Source organism: Mus caroli, chromosome 19 (assembly GCF_900094665.2).
Source record: "Mus caroli chromosome 19, CAROLI_EIJ_v1.1, whole genome shotgun sequence".
NCBI classification, from domain to species: Eukaryota; Metazoa; Chordata; class Mammalia; order Rodentia; family Muridae; genus Mus; species Mus caroli.
The window spans coordinates 15,890,370-15,914,551 of NC_034588.1; the positions used below are offsets into that span (position 1 = coordinate 15,890,370).

At 44.6% G+C, this 24,182-nt stretch overlaps 1 protein-coding gene and 1 pseudogene across 1 annotated transcript in view; one reads left to right on the forward strand and one right to left on the reverse strand.

The window, feature by feature from the left end:
- Positions 1-8,996: 8,996 nt before the first annotated feature.
- Ostf1 (osteoclast stimulating factor 1) overlaps positions 8,997-24,182 on the reverse strand; it is a 52,664-nt gene continuing 37,478 nt past the window's right edge. Inside the window, exons 3-10 of the mRNA XM_021151637.2 lie at positions 23,731-23,781; positions 21,221-21,284; positions 19,909-19,962; positions 17,717-17,824; positions 17,016-17,065; positions 14,332-14,410; positions 12,376-12,477; positions 8,997-9,506 (exon numbers count right to left, since the gene is read on the reverse strand). Of these exons, the coding sequence (XP_021007296.1) occupies positions 9,448-9,506; positions 12,376-12,477; positions 14,332-14,410; positions 17,016-17,065; positions 17,717-17,824; positions 19,909-19,962; positions 21,221-21,284; positions 23,731-23,781 (567 nt within the window). The 3' untranslated portion in view covers positions 8,997-9,447. The remainder of the gene's footprint in view (positions 9,507-12,375; positions 12,478-14,331; positions 14,411-17,015; positions 17,066-17,716; positions 17,825-19,908; positions 19,963-21,220; positions 21,285-23,730; positions 23,782-24,182) is intronic.
- LOC110285453 lies at positions 9,629-10,446 on the forward strand (annotated as a pseudogene).

The window sequence follows — 24,182 nt, forward strand, 5'->3', positions numbered from 1 at the left end:
TACGGGTTCATTCTAGGGATTCTCCTGTGCTCTAAATGGCAAGGACTATCTAGCTAAACACATACAGTTAATTCTTATTCCTCAACTTAAAGGTGGAAATTCCTTAAACAAAAACAAGCCAGTTGCTGATACTCTGTCACCAGACACACTGCTGAGGATCAAGTGACCCTGTTATTGCAGTGCCTAAGACACAATGGAAGAGAGGACACAAGACACTCAACTCCCAGTCACCTGACAGAGGTCACCATAGCAATGGAGAGCTAGGAAATGCAGAGAATCCCTACCATCATCTCAAATGTCACTACGGTCAGCATCTCAGTTTCTTCCCATACTAATCACATCAGCGTTTATGATGAGATTAAAAAACAATAGGTGTTGAGTTGATCAGGCCATTTGTGCTCTCCTTGTGGCTACAGTGCTTCTGAACAAGGGGTAAAGGGGGGAGGGAGGGGCTGGATATAAAACACCTGGAAATCCCCTCAGGGAAAAAATGCCTAGAGCAGGGAGAATGCCTTTAACTTGAAATCAGTATGTGCTGAGCATTGGACCCATGCATGGTCTTTGAAGCCCATCACGCTGCTCCCCCGTGACCATCTAAAGCTCAAAGTGGAACAGATACTCCCCGCAGTTCCCTTCTGAGTTATCGTTACTATAGAGACATGATAAGGCCTTGTGTAACTCAGGTTGTTCTTGAGCTATGTCATCAAAGACGACCTTGAACTTATGACCTCCCTGCTTCTTCATCCCAAGTGCTAGGGATGACAGATGTACACAACCACTCCTGGTGCTTGATTTTAATCAGGCCTTTTCAAGCTATGCAACCTTCCCCTGTAATTCAACAAAAGTAACTCTATATTCCAAACCACTGCTGCATGAGAGCACATCTTCATGACTGGAAGGGAACAGCAGGGTCCAGTTATGCTGAAAGTGGCTGAGGATATTAGATGGTGACAGGAGAACTCTGATGCACTTTTTTTTTGTTTGTTTGTTTGTTTGTTTGTTTTTGTTTTTTGTTTTTTGAGACAGGGTTTCTCTGTGTAGTCCTGGTTGTCCTGGAACTCACTTTGTAGACCAGGCTGGCCTCAAACTCAGAAATCCACCTGCCTCTGCCTCCTGAGTGCTGGGATTAAAGGTGTGTGCCACCACTGCCCGGCTCTGATGTACCTTTTATACCCACATTTGTCTCTAATGAAAACATCTTTATTGCCTTGCTTATAAATAACATTTATTAAGCAACACTGCCACACATTATTCAATACCATTTGTATCTAAATCTATTGAAGCCTTAACACTCCAGGGGAGTGGTTCTTAATCTGTGGGTCTCAACCATCCCAGAGGGGTCCAACAATCGTTTTATAGGATCACATACCAGGTAGCCTAGATATCATTACAATTCCTTACAATTCCTAACAGAAGCAAACTTACAGTTATGAAGTAGCAATGAAAGTATCTTAATGGCTGGGGTCACCACAGCATGAGGAAGGTTGGGAATCAATACTGCTCTAAGTAGTCAGTACTGCTATTTTGTCTTTTTGGGGGTAAGCGGGGAATCAGAGTGTTTAAGAAACTCAGCCAAGGTCACCTGGTCATGAGCAGCAGAGGAAACAGCAACCCAGAACTTGACTCTAAAGCCTAACTACTCTTCTAACCATGTCTTGAAGCACCCCAATGATTTCTATCAGGAGGCCACCTCTTTGCTGCTCGTTCCTTTGTGTCTCTCCCATTTTCCTTGGAGTTCTCTGTGTCTTTCGAACTCGTCCCTTTGGATTGCCCCAGCTCTCCTTTCTTGCCACAACAAGGAGTCCTCCCAGCAGACAGTACAACAGAGGCCCAAGGCAGAGCATCCTGGGAAAGCCCTGTATACTGAGGACCCCCACAAAGGACAACAGAGAAAGGGCTTGGGATGTGGAGCTTCCTGCATGCCCATAAGCAGCAATCCTTGGCCCTTCCAAGACTGCCACGATTTTCACGTTACACAGAACTGTGGAATTTCCACACACTTGTACACAGTAGAATTTGGGAAGCTGTCACTGAATCATATTTTATTTGGGAATTGGGAATCAAAAAGTTTTGCCTACATATTTTCAGAAGAGGAAAAAAAAGTGTCTTTGATTAACATTCATTGGGTTGTTTGAAGAGACGTGGCTGATGAGCAGACAGGCTGAATTCTTCAGATGCCTACACCAGGGTTTCAGTTTCAAAGGAACCAAGGTTTCCACAGGCTTTTCTGACACAATATGAATGTCAGTCTCTGTCAAGTGCTTGGGCTCATCTGTCTGCCAGACCTGTGTGTTCCCCTCTAGCAGAATAACTTTGAGCAAGCCCCTTAACTTGACAGCACAGCTTCCATCTTAGAGTTCTGTTTTTGTGAAGTTCGTTCCTTTGTGTCTCTCCCACTTATGACCAAGGCAACTCTTATAAAGGAAAACATACAGTTAGGGCTGGCTTACACTTTCAGAGGTTAGTCTGTTATCATAATGGTGGGAAGCATGGCAGCATGCAAGCAGACTTGGTGTTGGAGAAGCCAAGATCTACATCTAGATCTGAAGGCAGAAGGAGACTGTCTTCTGCAGGCAGCCAGGAGGGGACTCTCATTCTACACTTGGCAGAGCTTGAGCATAGGAAACCTCAAAGCCTAACTACACAGGGACACACTTCCTTCAGTAAGACCACACCTACTCCAATAAGGCCATACCTCCTAATAGTGCCACTCCCTATGGCCAACCATTGAAGCACATGCATCTACGAGGCCCAAACCTATGCAAACCACCACAGTCTCTCAAAGCTAAGGCTTGTTTTCTGCAGTTGATCAATGAAATGATCAATGGGGTTAAGGTGGAGCATGGCATGGGGAAGGGCATAGAGAAGCTGGAAGAGGAAGAAGATCGGGTTGAAATGGGGCTCATATATAAAATACTCAAATCATAACAAATGTTTAAAAATAAAATAAAAGCAATAAAAATGGGAAAAATAATGATGCAATGTCTGTGAAAGTATCTACCACAGAAATCACTAGGCCTTTAATAAAGAGCAGTTTTATTTAATTTGATGTCATTGAAGAGAGGGACATGCAAAAAAAGCATGTTATTAAGAACTAAGGAGCCAAAGACCCATAAATTTGTGGCTTGAAGTTTTCCCTGCACTTAAGAAAACCATTTGTCTATGCTATTTTTGCTGCAAAAATAGGGGTCACCAGATCTTTATTCCACCAAAACTTCACATTTTAGTAACCAGATACTTATAAATTTGGCTAAATAACATATTTCTGCTTGGATACTACTATTAAATACATACTTGCAGTATAAAAATCTTGAAAGAAAATTACCACAAACTAGCCAGTAGGGAAATACAATCAGATGCAAATGGGCTGACATAAAGCACACATTCTTCCGAACAATAAAGTCAGAACTCTGGGTTCTATATAATATCTGTGCACGCACACCTTTAATATCAGCCCTTGGGAAGACCAGCTAGTCTCAAAACAAGTAATTATCATTTTCTTCTATTTAAAAATGAAATTTCATTTTCAATATTATTTCCATTTCCATCTCTGGGTAATAACAACATGGCTAACTGTCTTAGTCAGGGTTTCTATTCCTAGACAAAACATCATGGCCAAGAAGCAAGTTGGGGAGGAAAGGGTTTATTCAGCTTACACTTCCATACTGCTGTTCATCACCAAGGAAGTCAGGACTGGAACTCAAGCAGGTCAGGAAGCAGGAGCTGATGCAGAAGCCATGGAGGGATGTNTTTACTGGCTTGCTAAGTTTGCTCTCTTATAGAACCCAAGACTACCAGCCCAGAGATGGCACCACCCACAAGGGGACCTCCCCTCTTGATCACTAATTGAGAAAATGCGTTACAGCTGGGTCTCGTGGAGGCATTTCCCCAACTGAAGCTCCTTTCTCTGTGATAACTCCAGCCTGTGTCAAGTTGACACAAAACTAGCCAGTACAATTGACCCTTCTCAACTTGACACACAAACACATCACTAGGAAGCCTCATCCCTTAGTTTCTTATTCATCCCCAAGATGTAAATAATTTTAAAAGTTCCACAGTCTTGTATAGTAAAGTTCAGTCCCTTTAAAATGTCCAAAATCTTTTAAAATTCAAAGTCTCGTAACTGTGGGCTCCACTAAAATACTTTCTTCCTTCAAGAGGGAAAAATATCAGGGCACAGTCACAATCAAAAGCAAAACTCAATCTCCAACCGTCCAATGTCTGGGATCCAACTCACGATCTTCTGGGATCCTCCAAGGGCTTGGGTCACTTCCCCAGCCATGCCCTTTGTAGCACAAACGTTGTCTTCTAGGCTTCAGCTGCCTGTACTCCACTGCTGCTGCTGTTGCTGGTGGTCATCTCTTGGTACGGGCATCTCCAAAATGCTGCTGTCTTCCACTGTAACTTGGCTTTAACAATAGCCTCTCATAGGCTCTCTTCATGGTGCTAAGCCTCAACTTCTTTGCACGACCCCTTCAGTCCTGGGCCATCAATTTCAACTGAGGCTGCACCTTCACCAATGGCCTTCTATGGCCTCTCACAGTGCCGAGCCTCAGCTGCTCTGTGTGACCTCTTCATGCCTTCAAAACCAGTACCACCTGGGTGACTCTTACACATTAGCAAGTCCTACTGCAGCATGAGGTACAACCTTGGCTATCTCTGGAACACAGCCTCTTTGTGCTCTCAGGAAACACTTCCCAGAAGATGTCACCTCAATGATGTTGGTTTCTTCTTAATCGCTGCTAATTTCTTAGCTTCAGCTAACCAGCATCAATAGCCCCAGTAATGTAAAGGTTTTGCTTTAGTAGTTCTGGTGTCTTGTTAATCACAGCTGATTCTTCAGCCCCAGCTAACCAGAACCACAGAATCTTAACAATCAAAATAGTAATGGCTCTGATAAGAGTCTTTAATCTTCCCTCTGGAAATTTCACAAGCCAGGCCTCCATCTTCTGCACTGTTCTCAACATTATCTTCCAAGCTCCTACACAACATCCCCCAGAGTTCTTAACACCGAATAGATCTTCTAGCCCAAAGTTCCAAAGTCCTTCCACAGTCCTCCCCAAAACATGGTCAGGTTGTCACAGTAATACCCCACTATGCTGGCTCCAATTTGTCTTAGTCAGGGTTTCTACTCTTGGACAAAACATCATGACCAAGAAGCACATTGGAGAGGAAAGGGTTTATTCAGCTTACACTTCCATACTGCTGTTCATCACCAAGGAAGTCAGGACTGGAACTCAAGCAGGTCAGAAAACAGGAGCTGATGCAGAAGCCATGGAGGGATGTTTTTACTGGCTTGCTAAGTTTGCTCTCTTATAGAACCCAAGACTACCAGTCCAGAGATGGCACCACCCACAAGGGGACCTCCCCTCTTGATCACTAATTGAGAAAATGCCTTACAGCTGAGTCTCATGGAGGCATTTCCCCAACTGAAGCTCCTTTCTCTGTGATAACTCCAGCCTGTGCCGAGTTGACATAAAACTAGCCAGTACAGCAAATCTTTTTTTTTTTTTTTTTTTTGGTGGTGAATGGGGTTAGCCAGTGAAGATTCATTGAAGAAATACACACACCAGCAGCTCAAGTGCATAGTCACTCAGCAATGAATCTGCAACAGCTGAAGCCCAGCAGGAAGCCCTGACATGGAGGATAGCCCTGTACATGAAGCTTTTGGGGTGCAACTGACCCAGCATCACTGCGCACCGATCAGGCCACAGTGACTATCAGAAGTTCAGGTTACAGCAAACTGCCAGTCATTTCCAGAATACAGCCAAAGCCTCCTTGTGCACTGTGGTGGGCTTCCTAGAACAGATTTTCAGTTGCCGAGATCAGCATTGAGCAACTCAAGAGAAAGCTCAAATCAGCTAGACAGGCAATTCAACCACAGCTAAATAAGCTGTTCAGTTGCACCAAACTTGATGCCACACACAAGTTCTCCATGTGACCCTTTCTCCTGCCCTAAAAGCTATAACTGGCCAACCTTTGCGATTCTCACAGGTTGAGTGTGTGTGTGTGTGTGCGCGCGCGCACTATTATTCTTTACCTTAAATACATAAATATACAAATATTAATTAAAAGCACCTATTATAATTTTATCATAATTACAGGCGTTCAGTTAGGGGTTGGAGAGTTTAGAGTCTTATTTCACTCTCAGTCTTCTGGGGCAGGGTTAGATTTACTGTCTGGACTAGAAAAGGCGGCAGTGAACTGAGGAGCACCTCAATTCTGTAGGCTAGGCTCACAAGGGGGTATTCAGCTTCCTTCCAGAGCTTGACACCCAGTGCCATCCTTCTGCCAGTCAGCTCTCACCCTCACCACAGCTAAATCATTCTAAAAAAAGCTTCAGGAAGGAGAAGAGAAACAGCGTCATGGACTGCAGTCAGCTCGCAGTCAGGAAGGCAGAACATAGCATGAAGGGGGAGCTGGCTCTGCTAGATGGATCCAGTCTGGCCCGGAAACATGTGGGGTCTGTGTGGCTATCACACAGGAGCTGGGGAAGGCAAGGGACACAGCCGAGAAGAGGTTGAATGCATCAGCTGGAATCAAGCAACTTGAAGCTGGGATCTCAAGCAACAATGTCTGCCTGGGTTCCTGCCCACCCAGGCAGCAACGGCAGGAGTGGGATGTGGGGTGGTGCAGGGCTCCTGGGAAAACCTGAGCTAAAGGGAGGGTTGAGGCAGCTGGCGTGCCCATGTAGTACTAGCTAGTTAAACGTGACCCTTTCCCCACCAAATAACCTTTGCTCATGCTTCATTGTCTCCGCCCTGTCAATGATTGCTTAACTGCCTTGCTTGCAGAGGACAGAAGAATGAAATATCTCAGGACCTCCAAAAGCTTTGTGCTGAGAGGCACACACCCTGCCTGTTCCAGTGAAAAGTCCTTCCAAGTTCTATGGGAAGAGAGACCATTTCTGGAAGGAACTGGTATCTTTCCAATTTTGCTTATTGAGAAATGCAAACAGCTGGACTGGGATTTATTAACAAGTCAGGCGTGGAGGCTCACGCCTACAACCCCAGCACTTGGGAGGCAGAGGCAGGGTTTGAGGACAGTTTGGGCTACACAGTGAGTGTCAGGGACAGCCTGGCGAGACTGTCTCAACCAACTAAAATGAAACAATGTAATAGCACAGCTATTTGGAGGTGACAATATGCCCCTTAATTAATCCCAGAGGCCATCTTTGCTGTCATTGCTTTTACAGGTTATTTGCAACTAAATTAGGTGAGGCATCTGAATGACCTCAAACTGGTCCCTCCAGGTCCCTTTCTCAAGGGACCTACAGAGAGAAAAACCAGCTATAGGCAGAAGACGCACCTGCACAGGCATTATTCATTTCCTGAGCTAGTCCACTTCCTTCTTCAACATTTCCCTCTCTTGACCAATACGCCTTTTGAAATAAGCAGTAAATTCTTAAAGATGTACTTCTGGGCCCAGGGCTGGGAAACTAGAAACACTGAGACCATGACATTTTTAACACAGTGACACAAAATTAGAATCCTTTTTAAAATTTTAATTTTATTTGTAAATCATTTTTTGCACTCCATATTCCATTCCCTGTCTCTCCCCATCCACCCATCGACTGCTCCCCATACCTCCTCCCCACCCCATCCCCATCTCCACGTGGATGCCCCACCACCCCACCCCACCTGACCTCTAAACTCCCTGAGGCCTCCAGTCTCTTGAGGGTTAGGTGCATCATCTCTGAATGAACACAGACCTAGAAGTCCTCTACTGTATGTGTGTTAGGGGCCTCATATCAGCTGGTGGATGCTGTCTGTTTGGTGGTCTAGTGTTTGAAAATTCTCGGGGGTCCAGATTAAGACTGTTGGTCCTCCTGCATAATCGCCCTTCTCCTCAGCTTCTTTCAGCCTTCCCTAATTCAACAAGGGTCAGCTGCTTCTGTCCATTGGTTGGGTTCAAACATCTGCATCTGACTCTTTCAGCTGCTTGTTGGGTCTATAGGAGGTTGGGGGGACCCTCCCATCCCCAGAATGCACCAGAGACCTGGGAGGTGAAAGACTCCCAGGACTCACAGGGAGGGACCCTTGATGAAATACCCGACAATAGGGAGTGGGAACTTATAGAGCCCACCTCCAGCAGAAAGACAGGGCATCAAGTGAGCGATGGGGTTCCCATCCCACAGTCACACCTCTGACCCATAATTGTTTCTGTCTGAAAGAACTGCAGGGATAGAAATGGAAAGGAGCCTGAGGGAAAAAAGGTCTATCAACAGGCCCAAAGTGAGTTCCAGCTCAAGGGGAGGTCCCAAGGCTATTTTCGGAGGCTATGGAGAGCTCACAAAAAGGGCCCTATCATGACTGCCCTCCAAAAGACCCAACAAAATTAGAACTTTTAATGAAGAACTTTTAATGAAGGCTTCCTGTATAACCTGACTCAGCAAAGGAATCCAAACCCTTATGAGGCAGACACACGTTCTGAGAAAACATGTTCTCTGAGAGAGACAAGTTCATGTTTCCTAACAACATCGCCCTGGAAATTACGGCAGCTTTCACAAAGAAACAGTAATTAATTGTTTTCTAAGCTTCCACACTTTAATCAAACGGAAATGAGGTCACTGAGTTTCTACAGTCTAAGTACTACCCTGAATATAATTCTGAGTAATTCGTAATTGTTAAAGTGTTATCTTTTCTTAGATATGCAATTGTGTTCTGTCTTGAACTGTGAGCGGGGCGGTGGTGGCGCACACCTTTAGTCCCAGCACTTGGGAGGCAGAGGCAGGCGGATTTCTGAGTTCGAGGCCAGCCTGGTCTACAGAGTGAGTTCCAGGACAGCCGGGGCTACACAGAGAAACCCTGTCTCGAAAAAAACAAAACAAAACAAAACAAAACCAGGAAGCTGTGAGAGGAACACAGCATTGTGATTCTTCTGTGCTAATCAATATCAAATGTGATCTAAAAGTAACATCGAATCAGTTCTTACCTGAGTATAAAAATCTTTATTTACCAGCAATGACTGATAGCACAAAAACAGATAATAAAATCTCTTTAAATGTTTATTTTTGTCAGAAGAGCTGACAATTTTCTGTTGAGAGTTTTGGTCTATTGTTATAATAAGCATTTCCCCCTTGAAAAACCCACTCAAAACATCTCATTCCTTGAGGTAAAGAACTTAAAAAATGATTTTTTTAAAGAAAAAAAATTATTACAATTCCTTTAGCTTGATAAATAGAAATAATCTTTTTTCGTTTATTTAACCCTGGTGAGCATATATGTATTTTATACAACAAAGTATCTCTTCACTTATTGGCAAGCCGCGGGTGAGAATGACCCACCCTCACGCCGACTCCTCACAGAGCACAGTGCAGCAGTGTCGCACTCATACAGACGTTAAAAGCAACAGTTATCAATACTCTTCGGGCAAACAGCCCAGGCTCCGGAATGGCAAAAGCAAAAGAAGTTTAGGCAACAATCAAAGCGGCCCCGGGGGGGGGAATCAGTCTGAGTCTTCGTCGTCGAGGTAGTCCTCGGCATTGCTTAACGTTCGAGCCCCATCTAAGGAGAAGACAGGAAGGGAGAAAATTACAAACAAAGAACTTACACACCGTTGAGACTGTTGTGCACCATTGGTGCTTTTGGCAACTGAAAATACGATCCTCTTCTCTCCAACAGCAGAGCAAGATGCCCAAAGGGAAGAAGGCCAAGGGGAAGAAGGTGGCCCCGGCCCCCACCGTCGTCAAGAAGCAGGAGACCAAGAAGGTGGTCAACCCTCTGTTCGAGAAGAGGCCCAAGAACTTCGGCATTGGACAGGACATCCAGCCCAAAAGAGATTTAATGCGTTTTGTCAAATGGCCCTGCTACATCGGGCTGCAGCAGCAAAGAGCCATCCTCTACAAGCGGCTCAAAGTCCCTCCTGCCATTAACCAGTTCACCCAGGCGTTGGACAGGCAAATAGCTACTCAGCTGCTTAAGCTTGCCCACAAGTACAGGCCAGAGACAAAGCAAGAGAAGAAGCAAAGGCTACTGGCCCTTGCTGAGAAGAAAGCTGCTGGCAAAGGCGATGTCCCAACAAAGGGACCACCTGTCCTCCGAGCAGGAGTCAATACAGTCACCACCTTGGTGGAGAACAAGAAGGCTCAGCTGATGGTGATTACCCATGATGTAGACCCCATTGAGCTGGTGGTTTTCCTGCCTGCCCTGTGTCGAAAGATGGGGGTACCCTACTGCATCATCAAGGGAAAGGCCAGGCTGGGGCACCTGGTCCACAGGAAGACATGCACCACAGTTGCCTTCACACAGGTTAACTCGGAAGACAAGGGTGCTCTGGCTAAGCTGGTGGAAGCTATTAGGACCAATTATAATGACAGATATGACGAGATTCGTCGCCACTGGGGAGGCAACGTCCTGGGTCTTAAGTCTGTGGCTTGAATTGCCAAGCTGGAAAAAGCAAAGGCTAAAGAACTTGCCACTAAATTGGGTTAAATGTACACTAAGTTTTCTGTACCTAAATATAATTACAAAATTAAAAAAAGAAAGAAAGAAAGAAACCACGATCCTCCCTGATCCAGGGATTGTGCGTTCCCTGTGACCCTTCCCATCACGACTTTCCAACCTGCAGAGCCTCACTGCGAGGGGCTGCCAAGTCACTGGCAATGTGCGACCCCAGCACAAAGCCACCAGCCACAGGCACCGCGGCCAACACGGAGTATCAGCAGCCACTCCATGTCAGTCAGCACACAGCCAGTGCGGACCCTGAAGGCAGGACACAGAAAGGTGAGTAATGCAGGAGAGAGGGTGAGAACACAGATGCTTCAGTTTCATTTCAGGAAAAAGTAACTTTAAGAAGTAGCAAGAGACTGAAATTTAGAAAAAAAAAAAATCAATGAAAAATCTGGACTCTATCAAATGCTAAAACAATCTTGCACAGGGGTCAAAGGGAAGATGGCTAATCTAACTGCTGCCTCTTCAGCTGTGTTCATCACATTCTTACAGTAACAAATTTCCTGAGAAGGAAAATGCAACGCGAGAGCAAACACTGTTAGAATTCAATTGATGCAAGGTAGCATGGCAGCCAAATCCAGGTCTCTCACTGGCACAGCCCAGACTTCCCTGGAAATATGACCTGCTCTGTCTGGGGAACATATGAAGATGGACCTAGAACCCTATCAAGCTAGAGAGCAAAGATCCTACTGCAGATAACTTGCTGGTGAGGACCAAGCCCACGAGACAGAGAACGAGAACCTTCAGCACATAAGGAACCTTACAGCGCAGTCGAGTCTCTTTGAAGGCGCGAGTCTGGCAACAGGAAGTCAGTGGCGAAGAAAGGAAGTTAGGCCACAGCCTTCCTTCCTGACCCAACTGGACAGGACGGACTGGGAGGTCAACCTCAAGCAAAAGCCACCCACCCACTAACAAACATGGTTTCTACTTTCTGTCCCACACAGTTGCTAATACTGCCTCTCCCAAGTGTGTAGCTGGGCAGCACCAGCTAAGGTAACAAACACTTTGTCATGCCCGCCAGAGCTCACATCAATAAATGACTGTCTTTAGAGAAACACCAGTTCTTCCAATGAGTATTAACCATGGTTAAAGCACCAAGCTCCAGGCTGGTTTCCACTGTGTGGGAACTGAAGTGGAAGGCAATACAAAGGGGCAGCAGGCTCATGGGCAGGCTTATGTATGATGAGACTTAGCAATGGGCAAGGAGGATAATTTAGGAGGTTCTCTTAAACCCCAAAGACAAGGAGAACGTTTACTGTTTCTCAGGCTCAGGCAGGGGACTAAACTCTGGGTTTTGACACAGGCCAGGGAATAAGGATGACTGGATGGGAGAAAGGCACAGTGATGCCTTTCTGAAAGGGGAGGTGAATGTGACCACGAACGTAAAGCACACAGTCACAGGACAACAGTGAGGGCAGCAAACAGCCTGCCTCTGTGTAGGGACACATGACTTGCGTTTTAAACCCTGTGGTGGTCTGAATGAGAATCATATCCCCCAACCCTCACATCCCCCCACCCCTGGCTAATACAACTGTGTGCTTGGTTGCCAGTTGATAGGCTGTTTGCAAAGTATTAGGAGGTGTGTCCTTCTTGGAAGAGGTGTATTGCTGGCTGTGGGCATTGAGGTTTCAAAAGCCTATGCTAGGCTGAGTCTGTGTCTGTGTCACTCACAGAGAGAGCCATGCTGCCATGCTGGAAAGCATACCATTATTAGCAAAGAGCAAAGGAAATGACAACATGAAAGGCTCCATCTGACTTCAGATGTGCTTGCTTGATACTATCGTTTTACTTTAGATCTGATTTAGACCAATGGTATATATTCAAAATTGAGAATCATTTATCATATGGGGGGAAACTCGCCCTTTGCAGTAAAACCTTGCAAAGTCTTGATCATAATAAGCACAAGAAGGATTTAAGACAATACCTGTTCCCTGCTGCTTCTTCTTCAGGAGCGATGCACAGGCAGCGTTGGTGGCCATGTCCAAGGCCAGCTTCTTCTCATTGTTTCTCAAGTCTGTCCTCGCACCTTCCCAACACAAGAAACAGAAGTCATGTGTCTGCAGACTAGCACCCAGCAGCTGATCCTCTGCCATGAGCTAATCACTTTGGCAAAGCTACCAGAGAACAACTCTGGCCCAGAATGAATGTGCCTGGCATGGTTCATCAGAGAGCCTGCTGCTCCATTCAACCTGCTCTTCCCTTCCAGGCACCAAGGGACTGCACATGGTGAGCCCATTACCAGGCCCTAGGTAAGTCCTAAGATTTATGAAGCCACAGCCACAACCCCATGCATTAGGTGGCTCTCAGCAGGAGGCTTTGGGGCTTCAACCAAACACATCCTTTGACTCTTCCTCAGCTCAAGGGCCATTAGAAAAGACCATTGGGTTGGATGCCAAGGGATTAATATTTTATATCTGCAGGTGCTCTCGTATGCAAATCAGCATATGGCAAAACAATACCACTCACAGGCAACTCATTGTTCCCCAAATCATTGTCCCTGTAAGCCCTCTTCCATTCATTTTTCCCTTGTCTTTGTGCTAAAAATTACATCAGAACCCATGGAGACATTTGCATTGTTGAAGAACAAAACAATACAGACATGTTTTCCACAATGCTGTTCTACCCTCCTGAACTAAGCTCTTCCTTCAGAGGTCACAACTCTCAGAGTGGGCCAGAGCTGTCTCGTGTTGACAATGATCTGCACACATATGAACACGTGCACAACCTCAAACCAGCTGTGTCACTCTGCCATTTCATTTCAAAATTACACCTGTTTGCATGCATGTGGGCACCTGCATCATACTGCAAACATGAAGGCCAGAGCTGGTCCTCGTTCCACTGTGTGGGTCCTAGGGACTGAACTCAAGTCCTCAGGCCCTCAGGCTGGCAGCAGCACCTTTACCTGCTCCGCCATCTCACCTGCCTTATAACTTCATTTGTAACTTTACAGTATTTAATTAACGGTGCACTTGTTCACAGGTTTACCCAGAGTTCACTAGAAGTGGTATTGAGAGCTACTGTCCGACTGTCTGTCAGGAAGGTTTTACAAGCATGCACCAGCTATCACAAGGTTTCTACTATTTACGCAGTACTAGGGGTGCTTGCAACCCCTTGGAAAACAAAACATCATGGCGCAGCAGCATACAGCTTGTGGCTGCCACATCACCCACATAGCCTTCAGCATGGCCTGCAGACAAAACCAACAGCCCTCAGAGTAAGTAATGGTTTAGACCAGGGGTTTACAGCATCGTCACACTTACACCAAAACAACCTGCTCATAAATTCCACAACACGGCCCCAGATGTTCCTAAAGATAGAATCTATAACTGTGGCTTACAGAAGGGCTCCACGGTATTGGCCTCTGGGCCGAGCATCTAAGTGAGAGCAGGCCAGCCCTCTGTAAGAGTAGTTAATGTTTATAGCACAAGCAGAGAAGTGGATGGACAGCCCCTAAGTTAGCTGGCTGCTGTGAATTGAATGTAAGAAAGAGATGAGCCTCAGCACTGGCTCGGTCAGGCAGAAGCAGCTACAGCATTTCTTCCTGTCTATTAAGACTCCCAAGCAAGCAGGAGCCTGACCAACTTCACAGCAACCTTCTCAGGACATGGCACCCTAAAGCCCTACAGTCCTGCAGATATGCACAGGAAGTTCTTTCTAAAAGCAATACATTTGTATGATTTTTTTAAAAAGTTTATCAACATCTTAACTCAAGTAAAAAAGAACCATAAATGTGCCTCCAATTAGTTCGTCTCAACTGTAATAATGCCATGCAGTTTTAATGGAAGGAGACTTCATATTCCTGCTATTTCAAATAGCCTGCTTCATTAGGAGCTAGTTTTCAAGCCAAGCAAAGACCAGGAAAACTCAGTAAAAACTTTACCTTTTGCCAGTAGCAACTGGACAATGTCTGCATAACCCTTCCAGGCAGCTGCGTGCAGAGCTGTGTCTCCCAGCTTATTCTACCGTGAAAAGAAAGGGAAAATCGTGTATTAAAAATACAAAATGGACCAGGTGGAGGTGGTAGCATAAGTTTAATCCATGTAAGTCTAAATTAAGAGAAAAGCTACAGAACCACATGGGATTCTACGGGGAAGAGGAACTCAGACAAAGAGAGCTGCTCTGGGAGAGATGGAGGAGGAACAAAACTAGCTCGGTGAGACAGGCTGAGACATGGCCTCCTGCAGAGGGACACTCCAGCAGGAACTGCAGAGACCCAGCAACCATCAGGAACTGAAGACTCCTAGAGGCACTGGGCAAGAAGGAGGCACGGAGTGGAAACAGGAGAGGCCAAATGGATTCAAACCTCATTAGAACCCTAGGACCAGTTACTGGCATTTGCCCCGTTAAACAAGAGTAGAATTACCGTGCTGAAAAATCCCCAGAGTTCCCAAGCTCATGAACAATGGGTTGCAAAGGTGACCAGAGCCAGTCAGATGGAAAACAGGAACAGCCAACAGCAAGATCCTTCACTCAGCACTCTCAGCATGTCAGCCCACCTCCCAACCCAGTGAGGACAGCAAAGGGTAGTGCCCTCAGGCTGAACAGTGTGCACCACCTCTGTAGTGCAGCCCCACACTGGTGGGGGTTGGAATGGTATTTATGTGAGCGCACTCAACAGTACTGGCAGGGCTTACTCCTCAGCCTATGGAGAAGTCTGCCACACAGGGAGCACCTCACTCCCCACCAAGTTCACACAGCTGCCAAGCGCACAGACAAAGGAATGAACCAAGATACTGAGTGCTTGAAAACAACTTAAGTGTTTAAGGAGAGGCCACTTAAGCAAAATAAAAAGTTCCTAGGGAAGAAATAGCACAGAACATTTTTAAAAGTAATAATTAATATATTAGCCATATCATTAGTATTACATAATCGAACAAGAAAAGGATGCTATTAGAAGTAAGAGCTATGGCCAGCAAATTTCTCAGACGACCCCTAAAATACTCGTTCCCCTTTACCCTCAGAGAGATCCCATATACCATCCTTGTCCTGAGTGTGGGTGAAGTCAGAGAACATGAAGACATCACTCCTCTTGGATGGGGCACGGTGATACACAATTTTAATCTAAGCACTCAGGACACAGAGATATGTGGATCCCTGTGAGTTCAAGTCTAGCCTGGTCCACACAAGCAAGTTTAAGGCCAGCCTGGGGTACAGAGTAAGACCTTGAATTTAAAAATAAAAAGTCCATCGTTTTGCAGACAACAGTTATTGTGTTCACCGAAAGTGTGAGTATACTGGGTAGGGGACATCTAATCAGGCGGGCTTTAAAATGAGGGTTAAACGGCAGAGCAAAGAGCAGCTCCTATTTGCCATGAGGAAGACAGCAAACAGCCATTTTGTGAGCTACTGAGAGAAAGGAGGAGCTTCTAAAAGCTCAGGGCATCAGGACCACAGGGACAAAAATGCTCAAATCTCGGCAAGTGTAATGAGCTTTGAAGGGACCTCAAGTTTCCCAAGAACCCAGTTCCCACTAACCCTGGGTTTTACAGTGTGAGATCCTGAGTCGAGAATCTTGTGATGTTGTGCATAGAATTGCAACCCACCCAATCAATATACACGGATAAGCCAAGGATAATTTGCTACACAGCAATAGAAAATGAATACACAATTCTGGGGAATTTAAAAAAAAAAATCAAAATAAAGGTGGGGTTGAAGAGGTGGCTTAGTGGTTAAGAGCGCTCACTGGTTGCTCTTCCAGGGGCCTCAGGTTCAATTCCCAGCAACCTCATGGAGGCTCATAATTGTCTGCAACTCTAGTCCCTGGGGGAGCTGATGCCCTCTTCTGGTATCTATTGGTACTACATGCATGTGGTGCACAAACATGCAGGCAAAACATCCATACACATAATAATAATAATAACAACTTTTAAAAGGGGAACTTTTTAAAAAGATAAAGATGATGAAATATATGATAAAAATAAAAAATAATAATAAATTTTCTTAGTTAAAAAAAAAAGTCAGATCACAAACAAGACTGGAAACTGCCAGGGCTGGACGTGGTGGAAGTTTGTCTCCTAAGGCTCATGTTTTGGGAATTTGGCAGAGATAGGAACCTCTAGCAGAAGGGTCCTAGCTGTAGTTTGTGGTTTTAAGTGTCCCCAGAGGTCCTTGGCATGCTGCTATCCAAAGGGAGTTGCTGGAACCTTGGGAATAGAGACAAGTGGGAAGGAGCCTTCATGCCCTGGGGTGTATGCTCAAAGTGGGTGGTGAGACTCTCCTCACTGGAGATAGATACAGTGAGCCGACCAGCACCACCACGTGCTCACTCACGTTGGTATTAGCCCAAGAGCCATGAGGCCACTTGATCACCACCTCCCAAACTGGGCCTGAGGTAAAGCTTTCTCTTTGTAAGCTGACTACCTCGACCACGTGTACTTGAACAGCATGTATGAGGGCTTGGCTTCCAACCACAGTGCCACAGCAAGGAAACACAGGAACAACAACAAAACTCCATCTGCTTGGAGCACCTGAATTAAAATATTGTGTATGCACACAAGCTGTCGAGTGCGAACAAGAGAGCGGTGGGAATGCTGAATGCGGTGCCTGCCCACCACGCGGCCTCACCTGCTGGTTCAGCTCCACATTCGGCTGAGTAAACAGAACCTCCACTATGTCTGCAATTCAAACAGAAAACAGGACTTCTTAAGACAGAAACAGTGAACTTTGTAAAAGCAGGCAACAAAATAGCAAAGTACAAAGCTTGTTAGGAGAATTTCTAGAAAATTCTTATAAGATTTTTTAATTTTATCTTCAGAAAAAAAAAAAAAACCCTAAAAGTTAGATTACAAAAGAAAAATTTCAGACCCAAAGATTTATCTCAGTTGGTAGAAAAGAGTGGATAGTGGGATAGGGCTAGAATAAAATACTTAGAAAAATCCAACCTGTTATTAATGACCGCAACAGATTTGCAGGCTTAAATCAGTGTGGTACTTCAAATTTTGTATTAAACTTAATGTGGGTCCAAAAGCATAGCTAATGAAAGGCTACAAGTACCAGCTCTGCATTCCCTCTGTGGCAGGTGACCATGGTTTGCTATCCTGTTACTTGTATGTTCTGGTGCCTTCGAAAGCCAGAGAGAAGGCGAAGTTCCCAACGGTTCACGGGGGTCTCACAGTAGGGCTCACCAGTCACACCCACCACCACTGCCCTGCCCTTACCAAGAACACAGCCTTTGCTGCACTGCCTTTGTCACTAAAGAAGACAGGCTCCCTTGGGTGGAGGAGATGTTGAAGAGCACGGAATCATATAACCAGAGAGTTCAGTACCTTTATGGCCGCCGTGGCAGGCCCAGTACAGGGCTGTGCTTCCAGCTTTGTCCAGGCCGTTCACACCCACTCGGTTGTCCAAGCACTCCCTCAACCAGCTCAAGTTGCCTGAAAGAATTTTACACTTATAAAAAACACAAGGAGAAGTCTTTTTTTTTTTTTTCTCCCTTTGTTCTGCTTTTAAATCAATTTCATCCTTTGTAAGCTCCCATTTGTGATGGATTAATCAGCAAATCTTAAAACAAGACCTGCCCACTAATGCACTTAGTACGGTGCATTTGTACCCTGGGTCACTGAGAAGCAGCAGTAACATCCATTTTTAATAGGAGTTGCCAAAGATAGGTTTAAAGGTATTTCTGCTTCGGAGTGGGGGAGTAAAATGTATTAATCCTGAAAGGCAGGGTGTAACACAAAACCTAACTACAAACAGAAACTCTCCCTACTCACATTTAAAGGCATTTTCAGGCTCTGGAAATAAAAGATACAGTATCTTATACTAACTAAGCTGCTCAAAGCTACTGCTCTATGCTAAAGTATACCCGCTTATTTAAAGAATTCAGGCTAATAGCCTAAGTAGCTCCTTGACAAAGAAGTGTTTTATGTCATTGTCTAAGCCCTTGCTTTCCTCTTGCCCATGCAACCATGGAACAGAATAAAGCAGCCTGCCCAGGCTGCACCAGCACTTCCCACTGCTCAAGGGTGGTTTTCCTGATAGAATCACCATGGCAATTTGGAGGTAAGAGAGATTTTATGTAGTGGGGCTTGCCTTGGGCACTGTGGGATGTTTAGCAACAGCCTGGGTCTCTACCGGAAGAATGCCAGCACCATCCCTCCACTTGAGACAGTCAAAATGTGCCCACACATTGCCACGTGCTCCAGGCTTGTGGGAAGTAAGTGTCACCCACAGGAAGAAAGTCAAGACAACTCCCATCCTTGTTGGGTCAGAGCCTCCCCCCACATCAACTGTCTCCTAAGTGCTATGTCCCAGGACACCGCTGTCCTCCTGCCTGCCCTCCAGGACTCAGACGATGTTACACCTAACTGCCCTACCTGAGTCTGAGCTTTGAGAATCAGATCATGACCTTCGGTAAGTGCTATTATAAAACTAAAATCACGCTTTGCCTTCTGGGGTCAGCACAGAGATTGCTTTTAGAGAAGGCAGGGATTTGGCTGGAAAGGCGTGTTGAGAGGACACTGACATCACAGAAATGCTCAAGCTCTTAATCTGGAATGTTTGAGCTCCGGCTATCTAATGTACTTGTCAGAACTTAATCACACCATATAATTAAAACCCAAGCATTTTGCCATAATACCAACCTGTCAGGCAAGATGTGCCTAGTGGAGTGACTGTTATGAGGACAATCAATTTCTTTGCTTGTATTTGAGGCCTGATAAACAGGAGGGAATTCATACTGTAAACCGTGTCAACCCCCGTCTGTGACTGGGGATGTCACAGTTGTAGGGGGGTAACCTCCAGCTGTTGTTTTGTTTAAATGGCCATGTTCAACTGCCTTCTAAATATGTGTGTTTATCCTCATAGATTAGCACCGCTCAGAGAAGCTCCGTTTTTGCAACGAGCAGCAGTTAATGCAGAGACTCAGTCAGGTAAAGTGCTGAGAGAAAGTGAGTGTTGAGCACGCAGCACACACGCAGGCTATGCGGACCCCCCTCTCCATCCATGGCTCAGCAATCATTGCACAGTAAGGAGACAGAATGGTAAGAGCCAGAGAACAGAGACGAGTGCTGCAAACCCTGTCTTCTGGGCGTGGCTACTGCTCCTGCGGACTCTGCAGATCTAGTTAAATCCAAGCGATGAAAGCAGTCAGAATCCTTACTTGAATGGGAGGGGGATTCACGAGCCCCGCTCCTAGCTGAGGAGCTATTGGAAGATGACAGCTGATGGAGAAAGCAGTCATTGACCACTGATAGGTGGCCCATGCCCCAGTGGATGGTCCCATAGCCATGTATACAAGGACAATAACTGGATTCAGGGGTTGCTTATTTTAAAAAGAGAGCATGCAGTTGGGAGAGGGGTATGTTATAGGAAGGGAGAGCTGGAGCTGGAGGAGTGATCAAAATACTTGTTTACATGTATGAGATTTTTCAAAGGATAAGAAAAAAAATTTAGAAAGCCCGCGCATTTTCATAGATCATATCCTCTATCAAAAAAGAAAAAGGAGAATCAGACCTACCTCTTTTTGCAGCCTCATGCAATGGATTGTCAATGGATTCTGCCTGCTCAGCCACTAGATTGAAAACAAAGATATAAGCCCACCATCGGGGTTGCTCAGTAATTCACGGGAGTTGGTTATGGCCATGGGCTTCATGGCCAGGGCCTCAGATACAACAGCTTAGTTATTTACATAACGTGGATTAAAAGTAACAGAAAATAAGTATAGTACGTCCTTTGAGAGGCTGGATTCCGTGCTAAGGGAAACCAAGCCAAGAAACAAAGCAGTCACACAGCAATTATTTGCGAGCATAAATAACTGCAAGCATAGACACTGACAGAAACAAAACTCGAGCAGATCCCTGAAACACCAAGGTTACGCCAGTGTTTAATACAAACAGTCATAAAAGGTATGAGCATCTGATATCCAGTCTCACATTCTGCGAAACACCTGAATCCTTTCTGTTGGGGCAAGCAGCAGGGGTGGAGAGCAACTCAGCATTGCCTGTATTCACAAGGGACAGCTGCTGTCTATCCACTGTGGCCTTAGAATGAGTAGGAGGGCCCAGTAGGAGAGCAGCCCTTGCTGCTCCAGGCCCAAGCCTGCTGACCCTTATAAGAGGGCTTGGATAGGCCATTCTTTATTTTCTACCCTCAGTATCTACAGCCAAGGCTGGAAATATAGCACAGGAGAAAGATGCGTGTGGATTTCAGAGGAACAGAACCACATGCAGCCCAGAGTGCACAGGGCTCCTGAGCTAGGGCCTGGCCACAGCCTCCATGTCTCTGAAATCTGGCAAGTCACTTGTCAGTCTAAGGAGTTACAGACCATTAAAGCCTAACCTAAAAGGCTCTTGCAGTAATCTAAGCTGAGCACTCCCACTAGTACAGATGGGAATCGAATCCCACAGGCATTACTCGGGATGTCTTTTGTACTCTACCCTGTTACTAACAGGGAGAAAAAGACTAATATCTGGGACACTTACTCACAAATCTTGTGTCATCTTTTAATGAGAAATATTAACAATTTTACAAAGGGGCCACATCTTAATCAGGACAAAGTGCTATGATCAGCACTTCCTGAGTCTAACAGGCCACGTGTGAGTTTACAAAGTAGGACTTCTTCAGCACAATCCAGACGATCTGGAGTTTAAGAACATTACAAAAAAACAAGTATTAGCAGACTAAGTAAATCCATAGTGTTTCTCTGGAAACCGTGCGTTTGTCCTGTTACAATGAACTGTTATAAGCCGTGAGTTAGCTAGCAGTGAGTGCACACCGGTGTGCGTGGCCACCTTATGAACAGGAAGCTCACAGTACAGCTGCCGGCTTACCATAGTTGCTCGGGATCAGTCCTGTCCTGCCTTTGCACGTCCCTTTCCACCAGCTGGTATCACTCTGCCAAGAGGACAAGAGAGTCAGCATGGAGCTGTATCCGAAACCATCTGGGTCCACAAGTGCATCTCCTCATTGATCAGCATCCTCACACCCTCGCCATCTGCACCCACGCCCCTCATCAGGAATGTAATCACACAAGCATCCCCCATTCACACAGATGCACATCACAGAGCTTCAGTGAGGCAAACCAGAGCATGTGGTGAAAGAGGAGAACACATTCGGGTAGGCTACAGATATAGAATTTAAATGTCTAGATTTTAACGTCTCTTCTCTGATACACTTTCATGTTTTGCTACATTTTCTAAAGGTTTTTCTGGACTTACCTTCACTTTTGGATAACTTTTTTATATAGAAAAGATCACCTCTATATAGAAGCAGAAAGGACAATGTGATGAGGCCTTTGCTAGGTATGTGACTCATTGCTTGTGAGCAATACCACCCACCATTCATCCGCCTTCCCTTCTGGGCTACTAGGGTTAGTATTAGGTGGTAGAATCTTTACTCTGAAAAATTAGAATATGCATCTGAAAGATAAATTATTTATCAGTCAACTGTGACAACATTATCACAGTTTCAAACTTTTCCCTAATAATTTCTTAATATCATCAAATATCTAAGTTAAAACTCAGAATTTCTTATGGCCCACAGTTTGAGATTTCTATTAAGGACCATATAGTACAACTAATTCCCTCTTACCCTGCCTTTAATACAGGTTCCTCCTCCATTCTTTACTTTATTGGCTTTGTTGTTATTTTTTTTTAACTCTTGGGGTGTGCATATGTGTGTCAGTCTGTGTGTATCTATGTGTCTATGTGTATGTATGTAGAAACTGAAACAGTCTGGATTTTGCCTGCTATCATTAAACACACCCCTTTGTTCCGAGCATTGCCTGTGAGTTGCTGTTGAGTTCTAAAAGCAAAGGCAGATTCAGCCACACATTTGGGGGAAGAATACCATATGAGCGGTGTTGATGTCCCTCATAAGGAAACACACAGGCAAGGCTGCATCCCTCTGTAGCTTCTGTCAATAATCACAGAGGGCGCAACATGGGGACATTTCCCATTAAATAAGTAGCATATCTCTTTAAAGAGTAACTTTCCCTTACTCACTCTCAGGTCAATCAAGGTCAAGGTCAGGAAGAAAGGACAGAGGAAGTGCTGACTCTCCTTACTCGCTGTCAGAATAAACACCCTAACTCCGTAGTAGTCTCTCATAGTACCAATGAGATCTGTTTGAAGGTAACATTAGGAAACCATAAATCTAAAACAGAGTTTCAGTTCTTGAGAGATGCTGCCCTTAACGGATGCTCAAACTGCCCCATCTCTGAGCAGTCATATTGGTTTCCTCATCACGCCAGCATAGTGGCCCTTGCAGTCTTTTGAAGCTGCCTTTTATTGTAGCCACAAGATGTTTAGTTCATTTAATGCCCTATGGCTGGTAGCAGCCATTCTCAGAGAGGCCTTGTTCCTTTCAATGAGAGTAATGTATTATTGCTGGGTTGTCCCTTTTCTAAGGCCCCCTTCAAAGATAAAATGTGATGTTTTTCCAATTCAACTGAAGGACCCCTGTGTTTCTCTTCATTTTACTGACTGACATCTGCACACCCTCCTCCCCACATGCTGAGAGCCCACAATGAACAGCAGGGACCTAGAGCTGTCCTCAAATGCCAGACTCACAGTAGCCTGAGTGCAGATGTCTGTCAAGATGGGTTCTCTATCCACTCATCCATCCATCCACCCACCCACCCACCCACCTCTCTGCAGGTGTGTTTTATTTGACAGTAGTCCCTAGGGATGTTTAGTCAAACTGCCATGTCTCACTGAGAAGACTTCCTTTCCGGATGGCTATGTGAATTGCCAGAGCATGATTAAAGTCATCTGATTCATTCTGTTCTTAATTTCTTGTAGCTGCTTTTTATTAGTTTTATAGCCTCATAAAAATGTGTATGATTCCAAAGTCAAATCTTCAAGACAAGGTATAATTTAAAAAAATCTATTTTCCCTTCCTTCACATAAACAAAACTGATTCTTAAGTCATATTTCAGTTTTTCCTTTACTTTCAAAGGAAGAAACTAGAGGCATATTTATAGTCTCTAACCCTTCCTTAGGTAAGTAAAGCATAATGTGTGCATTTTATCTTGCTTTATCCCATTTGAATTACATTAGACTATAATTTGAAAGATACCCTCATTCCTTTGTATGGAGGCAGAGTTTCATCTGTGGTCATAACAACACTTACTCAACTGTTTCCTATTGATGAATAAGATGACTACGTCCAATGATATATTACCGTAAATGTGTCAAAAAGCAAGACTTTACATATATATTTCTATGTAAATATATATACCTAAAATAATCCACAATATTATGGCTACATAAAACAGTTCAGCACTATGCTAATCTATCTATAGTATGCAGTCGTAGCACAGAATATCTGCCAGGCTTACCATGTCAGTGATGTAGATAATGTCTCCTTCTTCAAAGTATAACTCATCTGGCTAGAAGGAATAAAAAACGAACAATGACCCCATGAGATTTTTCCTACCTTAGAATACAGTGGTTTCTTTCATTTTGTAATTTTAAATCCTAAAGTATTCATATATACAATATCACTTCTATATTAGCATTGACAAATAAACACATGACAAAATATTACAATAAATTAATATTTGAACTCTAAAGCTGGATCTCTCCTGTGCTGAATGCTATCAAAGAATTGTGTGTGTTTGTGTGTGTGTGTTTGTGTATGTGTATCACAAATATGCGATTTTAATACCTTTTATATTCTTCTAATACAAAGGATCTTCACACCAACATAGAATATAGGTAAAACTTTCCTACTTAGAAACTATGGTAGATGATTTATATATATATATATATATATATATATATATATATA